The following is a 14,787-nucleotide window of genomic DNA, read 5'->3' as shown; positions in this document are numbered from 1 at the left end:
GCCTGTGTATGTGTGTGTGAGAGAGATGATGAATAGTAGAAGGTAGGTAGGTAGATCAACAGATAGATAGATTGTCACAGGTCTGCACAAAAGCTATCCACAGGAAGTAAAGATTTGTGATAGATAGATAGAATCCCCTTCGGGGTGAGAAGGGCGGGATATAAATGTCGCTAATAAATAAATAAATAAATAGGCACATTAGCACATGTCTGCACAAGGAGGTAGCAGCAGGAAGTAAAGGTTTGCGATAGATAAATATGTAGATTTACAGATCAATAGATCAATCAAGAGCAATCAAGAGACAGACATGATAATTCTCACATCTGCACAAGGAGTTAGCAGATGGAAGTAACCGTTTGTGATAGGTGATAGATTGATTGACAGATCGATCAATACATTGATCAAGAGATAGATAAGATAATTCCCACATCTGCACAAAAAACTAGCCACAAGAAGTAAAGTTTTATAAAAGATTGATAATGAGCACATGTCTGCACAAGGAATTAGCAGCAGGAAGTAAAGGTTTGCAATAGATATATAGATGGATCGACAGAATCGACAGATCGATCAACAGATAGATATTTGGCACATGTCTGCACAAAAAGCTTAGACCCAGGAAGCAAAGCTTTAGATGGATAAATAGACAGATAATTGGATTGCTGTGACTTTTCCGGGTTATATGACCATGTTCTAGCAGCATTCTCTCCTGATGCTCTGTCCACATCTATGACAGATATCCTCAGAGGTTGAGAGGTCTGTTGGAAACTAGGAAAGTGGGGTTTATATATCTGTGGAATGTCCAGGAAGGGAGAAAGAATTATTGTCTGTTGGAGATAAGTGTGAATGTTGCAATTGGCCACTTTAATTAGCATTGAATAACCTTGCAGCTTCAAAACCTGGCTGCTTTCTGCCTGGGGGAATCCTTTGTTTGGAGTTGTTAGCTGGCTCTGATTGTCTCCTGTCTGGAATTCCCCCTTTTTTAGTGTTGTTCTTTATTTACTGTCCTGATTTTAGAGTTTTTTAATACTGGTGATCAGATTTTGTTCATTTTCATGGTTTCCTCCTTTCTGTTGAAATTGTCCACATGCTTGTGGATTTCAATGGCTTCTTTGTGTACTCTGACATGGTGGTTGTTAGAGTGGTCCAGCATTTCTGTGTTCTCAAATAATATGCTGTGTCCAGATTCGTTCATCAAGTGCTCTGCTACGGCTGACTTCTCTGGTTGAGTTAGTCCACATGTTCCTTGATTCATGTTTGGGCTGCGTTGGGTGGTTCCTGTGTAGACTTGTTCATAATGGCATAGTATATGGTAGACAGAGCCATCCTGAGGTAATTTTCCTTAGTAGGCAAAGGTACTTTTTGGCGCCCCCCCCTTGCGGTGCGAGGGCGGGGCCGTGCAGGAGGCGGGGCCAGGCCTTCCCGCCGTGGCCTGGCTGGGCCTTCCCGCCGCACGGCCTGGCCCTGCCTCGTGCAGCCCCCCCCCGCAGCCCCCCCCCCCACGGGAAGGCCTGGAAAGAAGGAGGCCTGGCGGTTGGACTGGGCCTGACGGTAGATTCCTGCAGAGGTGAGAGGATCCCTCTTGTCCTTTGCTGAATGTAGGATTTGTTGGATTTTCTTAGTGGCTCTGTAGATAGTTTGTAGGTTGTGTTTCTCCCCCAGGCAGGAAGCAGCCAGGCTTTGAAGAGCTTTAATGCTAATCAAGGTGGCCAATTGCAACATTCACACTAGCCTCCCACCCTGGACCTTCCACAGATATATAAACCCCACTTGTCTAGTTTTCAATAGACTTCACAACCTCTGAGGATGCCTGCCTTAGATGTGAGTGAAACGTCAGGAGGGAATGTTTCTGGAACATGTCCATACAGCCCGGAACACTCACAGCAATCCAGTGATTCTGGCCATGAAAGCCTTGGGCAAGACAGATAATAACACACGTCTGCACAAGGAATTAGCAGCAGGAAGTAAAGGTTTGTGACAGATATATAGATGGACTGATAAATCGATCAACAGATAGGTAAAATAACGGGCACATATCTGCACAAAATGCAAGCTGAATGAAGTAAATCTTTATGATGGATAGATAGAGTAATACCACAAGCCAACAAGTATTTTTCATCAGATAAAATTTTGGGTCATTCTTACAGTTTTTTTGTACTGAATGCAGATCTGTTTATTTTTTCTCTATCTTGTGTAGTTTTTGCGATGAGGCTAATCAAATAATTAATGCATTTACACGCTGATATCAATTAGATTCCATTGATAACTGTGTGTAAATGCATTAATTAGTCAATTAGCTTCATTGCAAAAACTACAAGTGACAAAAAATTCACATCTGAATTCCGTGCAAAAAAAAACCTCTATAAGAATGACCTAACTCCCTGCCAAGAAGCAGGAAAATCACATTCAAAGCACCCCCGACAGATGGCCATCCAGCCTCTGCTTAAGAGCTTCTAAAGAAGGAGCCTCCACCACACTCCAGGGCAGAGAGTTCCACTGCTGAACAGCTCTCACAGTGAGGAAGTTCTTCCTGGTGTTCAGGTAGAATCTCCCTTCCTGTAGTTTAAAGCCATTGTTCCGTGTCCTAGTCTTCAGGGCAGCAGAAAACAAGCTTGCTTCCTCCTCCCTATGACTTCCCCTCACATATTTATACATGGCCATTATGTTTTCTCTCAGCCTTCTTTTCTGCAGGCTAAACATGCCCAGCTCTTAAAACCGCTCCTCATAGGGCTTGTTCTCCAGACTCTTGATCATTTTAGTCGCCCTCCTCTGGACACTTTCCAGGTTGTCAACATCTCCCTTCAATTGTGGTGCCCAGGATTGGACACAGTATTCCAGGTGTGGTCTGACCAAGGAAGAAAAGTGGGGTAGCATGACTTCCCAGGATCTAGATACTATACCCCTATTTATGCAGGCCAAAATCCCATTGGCCTTTTTTGCCACCACACCACACTGTACGCTCATGTTTAACTTGTTGTCCACGAGGACTCCAAGATCCTTTTCACACGTACTGCTGTCGAGCCAGACGTTCCCATCCTGTATCTTTGCATTTCATTTTTTCTGCCTAAGTGAAGTATCTTACATTTGTCCCTGTTGAACTTCATTTTGTTAGTTTCGGCCCATCATCTGTTAAGATCGTTTGGGATTCTGAATTTTGTTGGTTTGTGTAATTAGCACATGTCTGCACAAGGGGTTAGCAGCATGAAGTAAAAGTTTGCAATAGATGTATAGATAGATCAATAGATTGAACAAGAGATAAATAAGATAACTGGCACATGTCTGCACCAAAAGCAGGAAGTAAAGATTTGTGGTATCTATCTATTTGTATCTAAGGTCCCATCTACACTGCCATATAAAATCCAAATCATCTGCTTTGGATTATATGGTAGTGTAGACTCATATACAGTGTTCCCTCACTACTTCGTGGTTGGGTTTTCATGGACTCGCTGTTTCGAGGTTTTTAAATAAATACTAAAATAATATTATAAATCATAAAAAATTATGATTAACAGTGGTGGTGGTCTCAGTCGGGTGCGGGCGGTGGGGCAGAGAAGGAGCCCAAACAGTAGCTGAAGGAGAAGGAAGCGGTGCCATGTTCCCCTGCCTCTTTCTTTCTTCCCTCCCTCCCTCTTTCTACTTCCTTCCTAAGGAAATATAGCATCCCTACTTCTTGGATTTTCACTTTTTGCGGGTGGTCCTGAGACATGAGGGAACACTGTACCCACCCCCGGTGGTGCAGCGGGTTATACCACTGACCAAAAGGTCAGCGGTTTGAATCCAGGGAGCGGAGTGAACTCCCACTGTTAGGCCCAATCTAGCAGTTCGAAAACATGCAAATGTGAGTAGATCAATAGGTACCACTCCGGCAGGAAGGTGACCTAGAAGGTGTCTATGGACAATGCCCCAGAATCAGACACAACTAGACTTAATAATGTCGCAGAGATAAGCAAACACTATAAAGGTTCAAAACGTAAAAAGAGATGTGACATGTAAAGGCCACAGAAATAAAGTCAAAACATATCAAGTAGTCTCCACTATTTAAACAGTTTCTGAAGACTCCAATTGGATTTGGCAACCAACATAATATAAACACATTCAACCTTTACAAAATAATTTTGGTTAATATATCTTTTAAGACTTCACAGGTATTGAAAAGCTTATTCTAGAAAAAACCTTGACCAAAAGTTCTTTTGATTCTTTGAGATCTTGTGTTGACGACATCAACACAAGATCTCAAAGAATCAAAAGAACTTTTGGTCAAGGTTTTTATATTATGTTGGTTGCCAAATCCAATTGGAGTCTTCAGAAACTGTTTAAATAGTGGAGACTACTTGATATGTTTTGACTTTAGTCCACATTTAAGCCTTGATAATTACAGTTTCCTTTAAACATTACAGTCTGGAAGATACTACTGTGAATTACAACAGTTGACTGTACTTATTATTTTCATTATTGTTGTTAACTCTCAGGTAATAATGTTTATACATGATGCTCTAAATTACATAGTGCATTTTATATTTAGAACCTTTATAATATTATTTGCTTATCTTTTTCACATAGAAAGAAGATAGCTCTATACTCTGAGAGGCCTGACTATTTCTGTGGCCTTTACATGTCACATCTCTTTTTATGTTTTGAACCTTTATAGTGTTTGCTTATCTCTTCGACATTTGTGAGTATTTATCATTACAACTAGACTTAATATCAGGGGGAAAACTTTACCTTTACCTATCTATCTAAGGCCCTATCTACATTGCCATTTGTAATCCAGATCATCTGCTTTGAACTGGATTATGTGGCAGAGTAGACTCATATAGACCCTGGTGGTATAGCAGATTAAACTGCTGAGCTGCTGAACTGCTGACTGAAAGGTTGGCGATTCGAATCCAGGGAGCGGGGTGAACTCTGCTAGGCCCAGCTTCTGCCAACCTAGCAGTTCGAAAACATGCAAATGTGAGTAGATCTATAGGTACCGCTTCTGTGGGAAGGTAAGGGTGCTCCATGCAGTCATGCCAGCCACATGACCTTGGAGGTGTCTATGGACAACGCCGACTCTTTGGCTTAGAAATGGAGATGAGAACCAACCCCCAGAGTCAGACACTACTGGACTTAACGTCAGGGAAAACCTTTACTTTTACATAGACTCATATAATCCAGTTCAAACAGAGAATGTAGATTATCTGCTTTGAACATATGGATTATATGGTTGTGTAGAACCAGAGAGGGGGGGGGGGGGGGAGATGACTGCTGGATGGCACATGGCTGGTGCTCCCTCCCTCCCTGCAAGGAAGCTCCCTGGCCAGCTGGCTGCTCACCTGGATGCCCTTCTCCCACCGACTCCGAAGTGAACATGAACGCCCCGGCTTCCTCGTTGAACGTGTAGTCTTCCAGGCTGTCCAGCGTCCCGTTCATGGCTGTGATTGTCCTGTCCTTCCTTCCTTCCTTCCTTCCTTCCTTCCTTCCTTCCTTCCTTCCTTCCTTCCTTCCTTCCTTCCTTCCTTCCTTTCGGGGACCCTCCTCTGGAGACAAAAAGAAAGAGAGCCCTCTTCCCAGGAGCAGCTCCTTCTGACGTCGCTGGCCTTGCTCTTTCTCTCTCTCTCTCTCTCCTCCTCCGCCTCCTTGTAAGGCGCAAAAGGCCGGGCTCCTTTTTTTAAACCGGGGGCTTCGGGTTACCCCTGTCGGCGAGTGTCTGAGCTGTCACTCCGCCGCCGGGCCTTTATAGAAAAGTGAAAGTGCCTCCTCCACCTCCATCCCCATAGGAGGGCCTTGGAAGAGCCCATTCCCACGCAGGGAGCGAAAGGGGCGGGGAGAAGGAGGAGCAGGCGAGGCAACCCGGGCAAAGGGGCGTGTTTCCCTTCGTGCGGGGATGGAAGATCAGCCAATGCCCTGCCTAGGATCGACATCCGCCTAAAGCCAAGGTCGGCTTTCGCCCAAAAGAGGGCCGATGGGGCAAACTCCATCCTTTGGAGGAAGGAAAAGGAGGGAAGTAACAAATCCAGGCAGCTCCATGTTGGCCCTGCGGTTGTATAAGCGGGCTAGGAAGAGCTGGGCAGGCCGGTTTGGCTTCTTTTTCGGGTTGTTCTGAGCTGATGCAATTTTCAAGGCGATTGTGCCAAGTTATGTAACTTTGCCTCCCTCCCTCTGGTGTCTGTTGCATCCCATTTCCTGAGACCCAAGTCCCTGGACCTTTCTACATTTGACTGCCATATAATTATCAAAGCAGATCATCCAGTTTAACTGCTTTGAATTTGATTCTTTGTGTCTATACTGCCATATAACCCAGTTCAAAGCAGATAATCTGGATTTTATTTGACACTATGAAAGGGACCTGGAGCTCCTGCTGGCGCAGCAGATTAAACCACTGAGCTGCTGAACTTGCTGACCAAAAGGTCAGCAGTTCAAATCCGGGGAACAGAGTGAGCTCCCGCTGTTAGCCCCAGCTTCTGCCGACCTAGCAGTTCAAAAACATGCAAATGTGAGTAGATCAATAGGTACCGCTTCAGCAGTAAAGTAATGGCGCTTCATGCAGACATGCCAGCCACATGACCTACGGACAACGCCGGCTCTGTTGTGGTAATCTCTGAGCAGTTAGACTCAATTTAACCCTCTCTGGGGGAGATTCCACCAAAATGCAGCAGAGCAAAAGCTTTCAAATGCAACAGTTACTTACACGGGACGAGCAAAGAGAAGCCTTTCAACTTAGGATGGCAACGGAGTGCAGAGTCTCAGTAAAAGTTCAAAAACATTTATTCAGGTAAAAAGAATTCCATTGTACAGGGCTATCCAGAAAGTAGGCTACGTTTTGGATTTTAAAAAGGACAAAGTATAGGATAAATCATTTACTATATGCAGCTGAAAGACACATCCCAAAACTACAATCTCATGTAATCCCCATTTAAATTTAGCCACGTTTCTTATAGATAAATGAGTTTGAAAAGTACTGCACCAGTAAATTCCCCACTTGTATCCTCAGCTCTTCCCCCTTCTCCCTTCCTGCGGCGTAGCCAAAACGCTGCGCTGCCAGTCAATTTGCTAGGTGGTCAGGTGAGCTAGGGTTAACAGCAGGTGCTCACCCCAACCCTGCCAACCTTTCGATCAGCAGGATTTTTCTACAGCACAGTGGTTTAGCCTGCTGTGCTAAGACCAGCCCCCAAAGGTGATGCCACTAAATAACAACAAAATGTTCAGATGAATAGAGGATGTATACTGAAAGGGAAGTTGGCCAGGTGTGAAAAGAATTTGTACTTTCTATTTAGACAGGCTGTTCAAGATGAAGGTTCTTAAGATCAGGAGGTGCTGTGGTTTTTAACAATGCTGTGGTTTTTAACAATGAAAAATCAGATACTTGCTGACTTTGGGCCCTTCCACACAGCAATATAACCCAGAATAGCAAGGCAGAAAATTCCACAATATCTGCTTTGAACTGGGTTATTTGAGTCCACACTGCCATACATTCCAGTTCAAAGCAGATAATGTGGGATTTTATTCAGCTGTGTGGAAGGGGCCTTGGAGTCTCAGAAAGCAATTTGAAACTATGCAGTGTAGATGGGGCCTTGGTGAGTAGCAGCTTAGGTTTAATGGGTTTTTTCAGGTTATCAGTGATGGAATCACTGGTCTGTGCTTGTGGCTTAAAGTCCAAGTGACACATGATGGCATCTTCCATCTTTAGTGCTGAAGGAAGTGTGTGTGTGTTTTTTTAAATCACAAAGCATGTGTAGGTAGGTGTGCTGCAGCCTCTCCCTGGTTCCATCGTCCAGTTGGGCTCAGTTCCTGGATTGCATCATATCGATGAAGAAAATGCCTGGAAAGTGGAACTGCAGGAGTCATATATTTGCCTGTGTGTTTGATGGCTTCTTTTGCATCCCATGGCATTTTAGATATGAGTAGGGCCGACTAACAGCAGATGAGATTAGTCTTCCATTTTCCCAAGCACCATTTGTTTATTATATGAATTTGAAATTCTTTCCTATTCAATTAACTTTTCTGGTTTGAAAAAAGAGTGAAAGGTAGTTGATGCAGGTCCCTTCAAACTTTTTCATTCTTTTCAGTTTGATTTCCGTTTTCCACTGCTCGGGTTTTACTTACAATATTACCCCCATATCTGTAGGGGTTTATATTCCAGGATTTTGTGTGAACGTATGAAACTGTGGCTTAAGGGCTTGGAGATTCTGTAAACCTTAATCCAAAACAAATCACTTTTCTGATCTATAGACATTATTATAGAATATATCACACTGGATAAATATCTTCCAAATCTAGATGGAGCTGCTAAATTGTGTCTTTCTGAACACACTCTCCTACATTATCCCACTTTTCTGTCTCTCATAGATGTGAGATAGAGCCCTTACACACAGTCATATAACCCAGAACATCAAGGCAGATAATACACAATATCTGCTTTGAACTGGATTATCTGAGTCCACACTGCCATATAATCCAATTCAATGTGGATTTTATACAGCTGTGTGAAGGGGCTGCAGTCAAATACATGTGGAATAGTATGAGAATTAATTCTTGTTTGTTATTAGCAGTATATTCAACTCAACCCTTGTGATCGAGGTGACCCCCCCCCCCCAGGACTTTGTAAAAGATAGTTCAAAAATCAAGGCTTTATGTCCTATATTTCATATATTTATAGCAGAAGGTAACTGAGATATCTTACTGGAGTTTACTATGATTTAAATCCTGGCACAAAGCTTGAGGCAAGAGATAACGACTCCTAATCCTTTCCTTAACCAGTGACTCCCAAACAAAAGGGTTAGCAAAGGAAAAAAGCCAATTTTAAACCACATGCTTTACAATCTTGCCCTTATTTCTCAAAAATATGAAATGTCACCTTGGCATGACCCCAGTGTTTCGTCATCAAGGCACATAATCACACACACTTAAAGGTCTCAATCAAGACATTTTGCATGAACAATAAGGAATGGCTGTTCCCTTGAGCTTTGGAGCCTGGCCACTCAAGGTAGATTACCACATTCCACTGGGGCAGGATTACCACATTCCACTGGGGTAAAACTCTCCACCCTCGGGAAGTGGAGATTACCCAAAACCGTCTCACTCCTTTGTCTACACACCTAGCTGATCCCACTGTCAAAAGCCTCACCCGTTTGTTTCAATATTCAGCCATTAGGAAAGTGGAGTCTGGAGTTTCAGACATGTATATTCTCACTTTTGCAAAACAATATTTGGTTGGCTTGAGAACCCCAGGGGATCTCCAGCCATTATAGCCTCCATGAATCACTTAAATCCACTCAAAAACCATCCCCGGTTCATTGTTTCCTGCCTGGCCCGCCTCCCTGCTCCTGACCGGTCAAGGGGCCAAAATGGCACTGGTTTTCTGATTGGTCGGCGCGCCTCTGCTTCCCCTCCCACTGTTAGCAACAACCAATCAGCGTGAGGCCAGTCTGGAGGGGCGGCCGTAGGAAATCCAAAGTTGATCTCCCTGTTTTTATGTTATAAAAAGTGTTTTAATGTGTTATGTGACATGTCACTTCGGTGAATGATTGCGTTTTGACATCCGCGTCAGCTGACTCGAATAAATATCAACTTGGTCATCTCTCTTCACGGCTCTAGGATGAGATTCTTGAGGGAATGGGGGAAATTGATCTGTAGTGCCTCCCGCTTGCCAGGATTTTCGAACCTGCAATCGGAAGGCATTAAGTCTCCCTAATTCAGAGGAGAACCCCTAAATTTTGGGTCAATAACACCCTTAGGCCTGCATTCCAACTTACATAAGGTTGCAGTCAAGATTAATTAAATATAATTGCATCCCGGCTTTTCAGGTTCCCCAAGTTTATCTTTTCTTTTTGATGATGAAAGAAGATTCCAGATTTCTATACCTTTTATGAATCTAAACAAGCATGATTGAATATTATTTTCCTCTCTGATGATAATGATGGTGGATGGTGATGATGATTTAAGATGTCAATAGGAGAAATGCTATATTTCTTCTGAAATAAGCTTGGTTGGCTAAGAGAACCTTTGTGGATAAATTTTGGGCTGCTGTAGGATGCAGACTGAACTTGTAAAATAATTGTATAAAAATCAAGATATAGATGTGCCACTGAGATCAAGTAGAAAACTTAATGAAAAAAGGAAGGTGAATTGTGCCGTTATTGTGTTGTTGAAGGCTTTTATGGCCAGAATCTCTGGGTTGCTGTGAGTTTTCCAGGCTGTATGGCCATGTTTCGCCCACATCTATGGCAGACATCCTCAGAGGTTGTGAGGTCTATTGGATACTAGGCAAGTGGGGTTTATATATCTGTGGAAGGTCCATGGTGAGAGAAAGAACTTTTGCCTGTTTGACGCAGGTGTGAATGTTGCAATTGACCACCTTGATTAGTATTGAATAGCCCTGAAGCTTCAAGGGCGGGCTGCTTCCTGCCTGGGGGAATCCTTTGTTGGGTGGTGATTAGCTGGCCCCAAACATGAATCAAGGAATATAAAAAGCACAGCAGATTCACTCTACCAGAGAAGTCAGTCATAGCAGAGCACGTGATGAACGAACCTGGACACAGCATATTATTTGAGAGCACAGAAATGCTGGACCACTCTAACAACCACCAGGCCAGACGACACAGAGAAGCCATTGAAGTCCACAAGCATGTGGACACAGAATCATAGAATCATATAATTGGTAGAGTCCTCATGGCCTATCCAGTCCAACCTCCTGCCAAGAAGCAGACAATTTCAACAGAAAGGAGGATAGAATGAAAATGAACAGATTCTAGATATCAATATTTTAAAAACTCTAAAATTAGGACAGGAAATAACGAACAACACTCAAAAACAGGGGAATTCCAGACAAGAAACAATCCGGGCCAGCTAATCATCTCCCAACGATGGATTCCCCCAGGTAGGAAGCAGCCAGGTCTTGAAGCTGCAAGGCTATTCAGTTCTAATCAAGGTGCTCAATTGCAACATTCACACTTGCCTCCAACAGACAAGAGTTCTTTCTCCCACCCTGGACATTCCAGAGATATATAAACCCCACTTGCTTAGTTTCCAACAGACCTCTGAGGATGCCTGCCATAGATGTGGGCAAAATGTCAGGAGAGAATTCTTCTGAAACATGGTCATACAGCCCTGAAAATTCATATATAACCCTGTGTCATTATTGAAACTTAGTTGGGTGATTAGTATGCAGGAGATGTTATTTGCCTGGCAATTATGTTTCCCTTTGTGCATCTTGATTTTAACCTAATTTCAGGGCAATTACCTTTTATTTGCATGGATCTCACCCTGTATTATACTGTTTGCTGAGAATGAATGCCTACCTAGAAAGGAGAGGGCCTTTTCTTGCTGTTTTCCTATGCATAGTATCTGCAGTTGATAGACATAGCTAGAACTGGTTTTGCTTGAATGGGCACGGATGGAAGATGGGTAGCATTTTCTGGTGTGTGCCTTCTGGTTGTTTCTGTCTTATGACAACTATAAAGCAAAGTTATCTTGGGGTTTTCTTGATACGATTAGACTAAAAAACATTTTTTGTCTTCATCTGAGACTGCAAGAGTGTGTTTTTCCTTAAGTCACCTAGTAGGTTTTCATGGCAGAGCAAATTTTTGATCCCTGATTTCTAAAGTCATAATCCACTGCTCAAATCACTACACCACATTGGTTCTGTGCTTGTTTATTTAATACTGTTTACTTCAGACATGGGAAACTTTGACCCGCCAGGTGTTTTGGTCTTCAATTCCTACAATTCCTAACAGCCTATTGGAGGGCTTGAGTTTGCTCATATCTGGTTTATTTGATACATTATATATGTTAAGATCTTAATTGACAAAACAAATGTCTGACAGTTAGAATGTAGCTACCAAAAGAAACAGTAGTCTATAGTTCAAACTAGATGTGGTACTATTTCTTACATAGTTGCCATTGTACTTTGACATCCTTAAGATATGGCCAGAATATTGAGGCTGTTGCACTTGAGAAAGGAAACCTTTCCTTTGCTTTAGTTCTGATGAGTTTGCCACCTGCACTTCTGGAAGAAAACTCCCAGTCATATACTGTATATCTGGGAAGAGCATCCAACCTCCAGAACTTGAGACCTTTGGGGGTGTATAATATTGAGAACCTACACTTTTAAATTCTATCAAAACGAATGAAAAGTAATAGTATGATCATATGGTTATTTGAAATTAAAATTATCTGCTTTCCAGAAGCAGAGCTTTAAGAATTCACTGTTAATGAGTTGCTGTTGTTAAAGTTGGTTGTCAGAAAGCAATTTTCTAAGAATCCATATCTGTTATTAGAGGAAACCAAAGAATACCAGTGAATTTCTAATGTTGCAACATTCCCAATGCATCAAGTAGATTTGGAGAAATGATTTTCCAGAAGTGGAGGGATAGTCTAGGATCCCATTGCTTATATGTTGTAATTCTGATGATTTTCAGGTCAGTTCCTTATTGACGGATCTTTGTATTTTGTAGAAAATAAAGAAAAACAAAACAGCAAAATGAAAGACATATAGTGAGGCTGGCTCAGACCTGAATTTATGGGGGCAGCCTTCTAATGAGTAGATAATACCATGGGATGTACCCATTCTCTCTGATATTTTTGGCGCCTGACTGAGGCACCAACTGGAACTGGAAGATAAAAAAAAGTTTACTATTAAAAAAAAGGAAGGGGATACCTGGTCATTTCTACCTGTGTTTTTCCCTCTTCATTTGTGGCAATCCCTGGAATGTCCAAGGGACAAAGGATTTGCTGCCAGAGCCACAAGAGTTGTCTCTGGAACATTAATGGCCAAAACTACCAGTCTCAATGGCATATAAAATACATATATGGGTAATTTGTAAGAGGAAGAAAAAGGAGATACAATGATATACAAAAACTTGTTGAACTTTTAAAATAATGTAAAAAAAGATTTAAGTGAAGCAACAATGTCACAATCCCCATCTACACTGACCATTTAATGCAGATCAAACTCCGTTATATGGTCAGTGCATACTTATATTATACAGTTCAGTGCAGTTAAATGACCAGTCCACATTAAATTATCAGTGTAGATGGGGCCACACTCATATCCAAGAAAGTATTGTCTGATAGAGGGTAAAGTTTTTTTTCTCAAAAATATCTTCTATTATATTTAATTGTATTATTCTTTTTAGTAGAGAGTTGTACTGAATCCCAGTTTTTGAGGAAGGTATAACTAAATATAACCATGTCAACACTGATCAGTAAGTATGCACTATAAAGTTTCTCACTGTTGGTGCAAAGCCTCTAACAGACCGCTTATTCATTACAGTGATGAATATTAATAAGTGAAGAGAAAAGAAAATGAATAACTCGCTAGATTTCTAAAAGGTTATTTTTGAAAGGTTTGTGGAATAACTAGGAACAACTGTGGCAAAGGTAAAGGGGGCGGCTTTTGATGAGATGTCACAAAAATAGTACTTTGCCCTGTTCTATTCTTAATGAGATCTGAAAAACAGGATAAACTTCAGAGGCAAAGTTTGAAGATGTAACAATGTAACCCATGTTAATTCAAAACAGAAGTGACTGGACTAGGGTCTTATCATGTTTAGACTGTCTTAGGCTTTTAAGCAAAAGCTGGATGGCCATCTGTCGGGGGTGCTTTGAATGCGATTTCCTGCTTCTTAGCAGGGGGTTGGACTGGATGGCCCATGAGGTCTCTTCCAACTCTACTATTCTATGATTCTATGATTCTATGATTATCTGGCTCAGGATATTTTTCCACCTTAACAAAGCAACAAGTACATAGTTCCTAAGGCCAGTCAAGTTACTTTGACACATGGCTGCATGCAAAAATACAATAACAAAATCATTACCTAACCATTTGCTGCCATGTCTTGTCACCCCTTGAATGAAAGGAAAAAACTGTTATACTAGCTCACCTGCTCGGAACATTGCTATTTACTTAAGTTCCTTTTTGTGACCTTTCACTGATATGTCTGTCCCGAGACAGGTCATGGACTAAATCCAATTGCTTGTGGACCCTACAGGAGACACACTGAATTATCTGCTGGATGGCAAACCACAGTCTATATAAACCCTATTGATTCAATGGATCTTCAGAATTTGTATTTGTATTTAGACAATGTCTTCCAAAGAACTAAAGGTGATAGAGTAGGCAACAATTGACTTTTTTTTTAAAGTATAAAATGCTTATTGGTAAATCTGCAATGTATCTGTGAATGCAGCCCATTTATCTCTTAGGGTGGATCAGGACACAAATTGGGGAGGCAAGGTACATTGAGTCTAGCTGATGAGCTTTTCAAAGTGTTCTCTCGTGTGTATGATTTGTTTGGCCTTGGGCAAAAGAGTCCATTTTCTCTTGGTCCAAACTCCTGAGGAAATGGAAAAGCAGAATCTATTTACCTTCACTTCTGAATAGACTGCAGAGAGCATCTATTCCATAAAATATTCCCAATTTTCCCTGAAAATCAGGAAAAAAGGCAAGACGGAGCAAGGGCAATAGTACCAAAAGCTCTACTCTAGAGGGACTTAAGTAGCACTCTGAATGTAAGAGGCCCTGCAGTTTCCTTCCAATTAAGATTTCTGACCTGACATACTATTTCACCTGGGAAGGTGAAGCACCCATTATTCAAAATAAGAAATACAACAAAGCACATTTCACATCATGAGGCTGAATACATTGGTTGCAAATGTTCTAAATCACCACAAGCAACTTGTGGCCCTCCATATATTGCTGGACAATGAAGCCAAAATTTTGAGTTTTGCAAGGCCCGCAGTTACCTAGGGCCGCCTGGCAGTTCCATTAACCACTAATGTTTCAGATCAGAAATCAGGACTTCACCAGTT

At 41.9% G+C, this 14,787-nt stretch overlaps 2 protein-coding genes across 2 annotated transcripts in view; one reads left to right on the top strand and one right to left on the bottom strand.

The window, feature by feature from the left end:
• The window catches only part of mat1a (methionine adenosyltransferase 1A), a 53,619-nt gene extending 47,845 nt beyond the window's left edge, over positions 1-5,774 (bottom strand). Inside the window, exon 1 of the mRNA XM_062975829.1 lies at positions 5,313-5,774. Within this exon, the coding sequence (XP_062831899.1) occupies positions 5,313-5,409 (97 nt within the window). The 5' untranslated portion in view covers positions 5,410-5,774. The remainder of the gene's footprint in view (positions 1-5,312) is intronic.
• LOC134297668 (uncharacterized) overlaps positions 1-14,787 on the top strand; it is a 345,438-nt gene that overhangs the window by 107,254 nt on the left and 223,397 nt on the right. The gene's annotated exons all lie outside the window — the stretch shown is intronic.

Source organism: Anolis carolinensis, chromosome 3 (genome assembly GCF_035594765.1).
Source record: "Anolis carolinensis isolate JA03-04 chromosome 3, rAnoCar3.1.pri, whole genome shotgun sequence".
Classification (NCBI taxonomy): Eukaryota; Metazoa; Chordata; class Lepidosauria; order Squamata; family Dactyloidae; genus Anolis; species Anolis carolinensis.
Note: the sequence above shows the minus strand (reverse complement) of the source record. Positions and strands in the feature narration are given on the sequence as shown.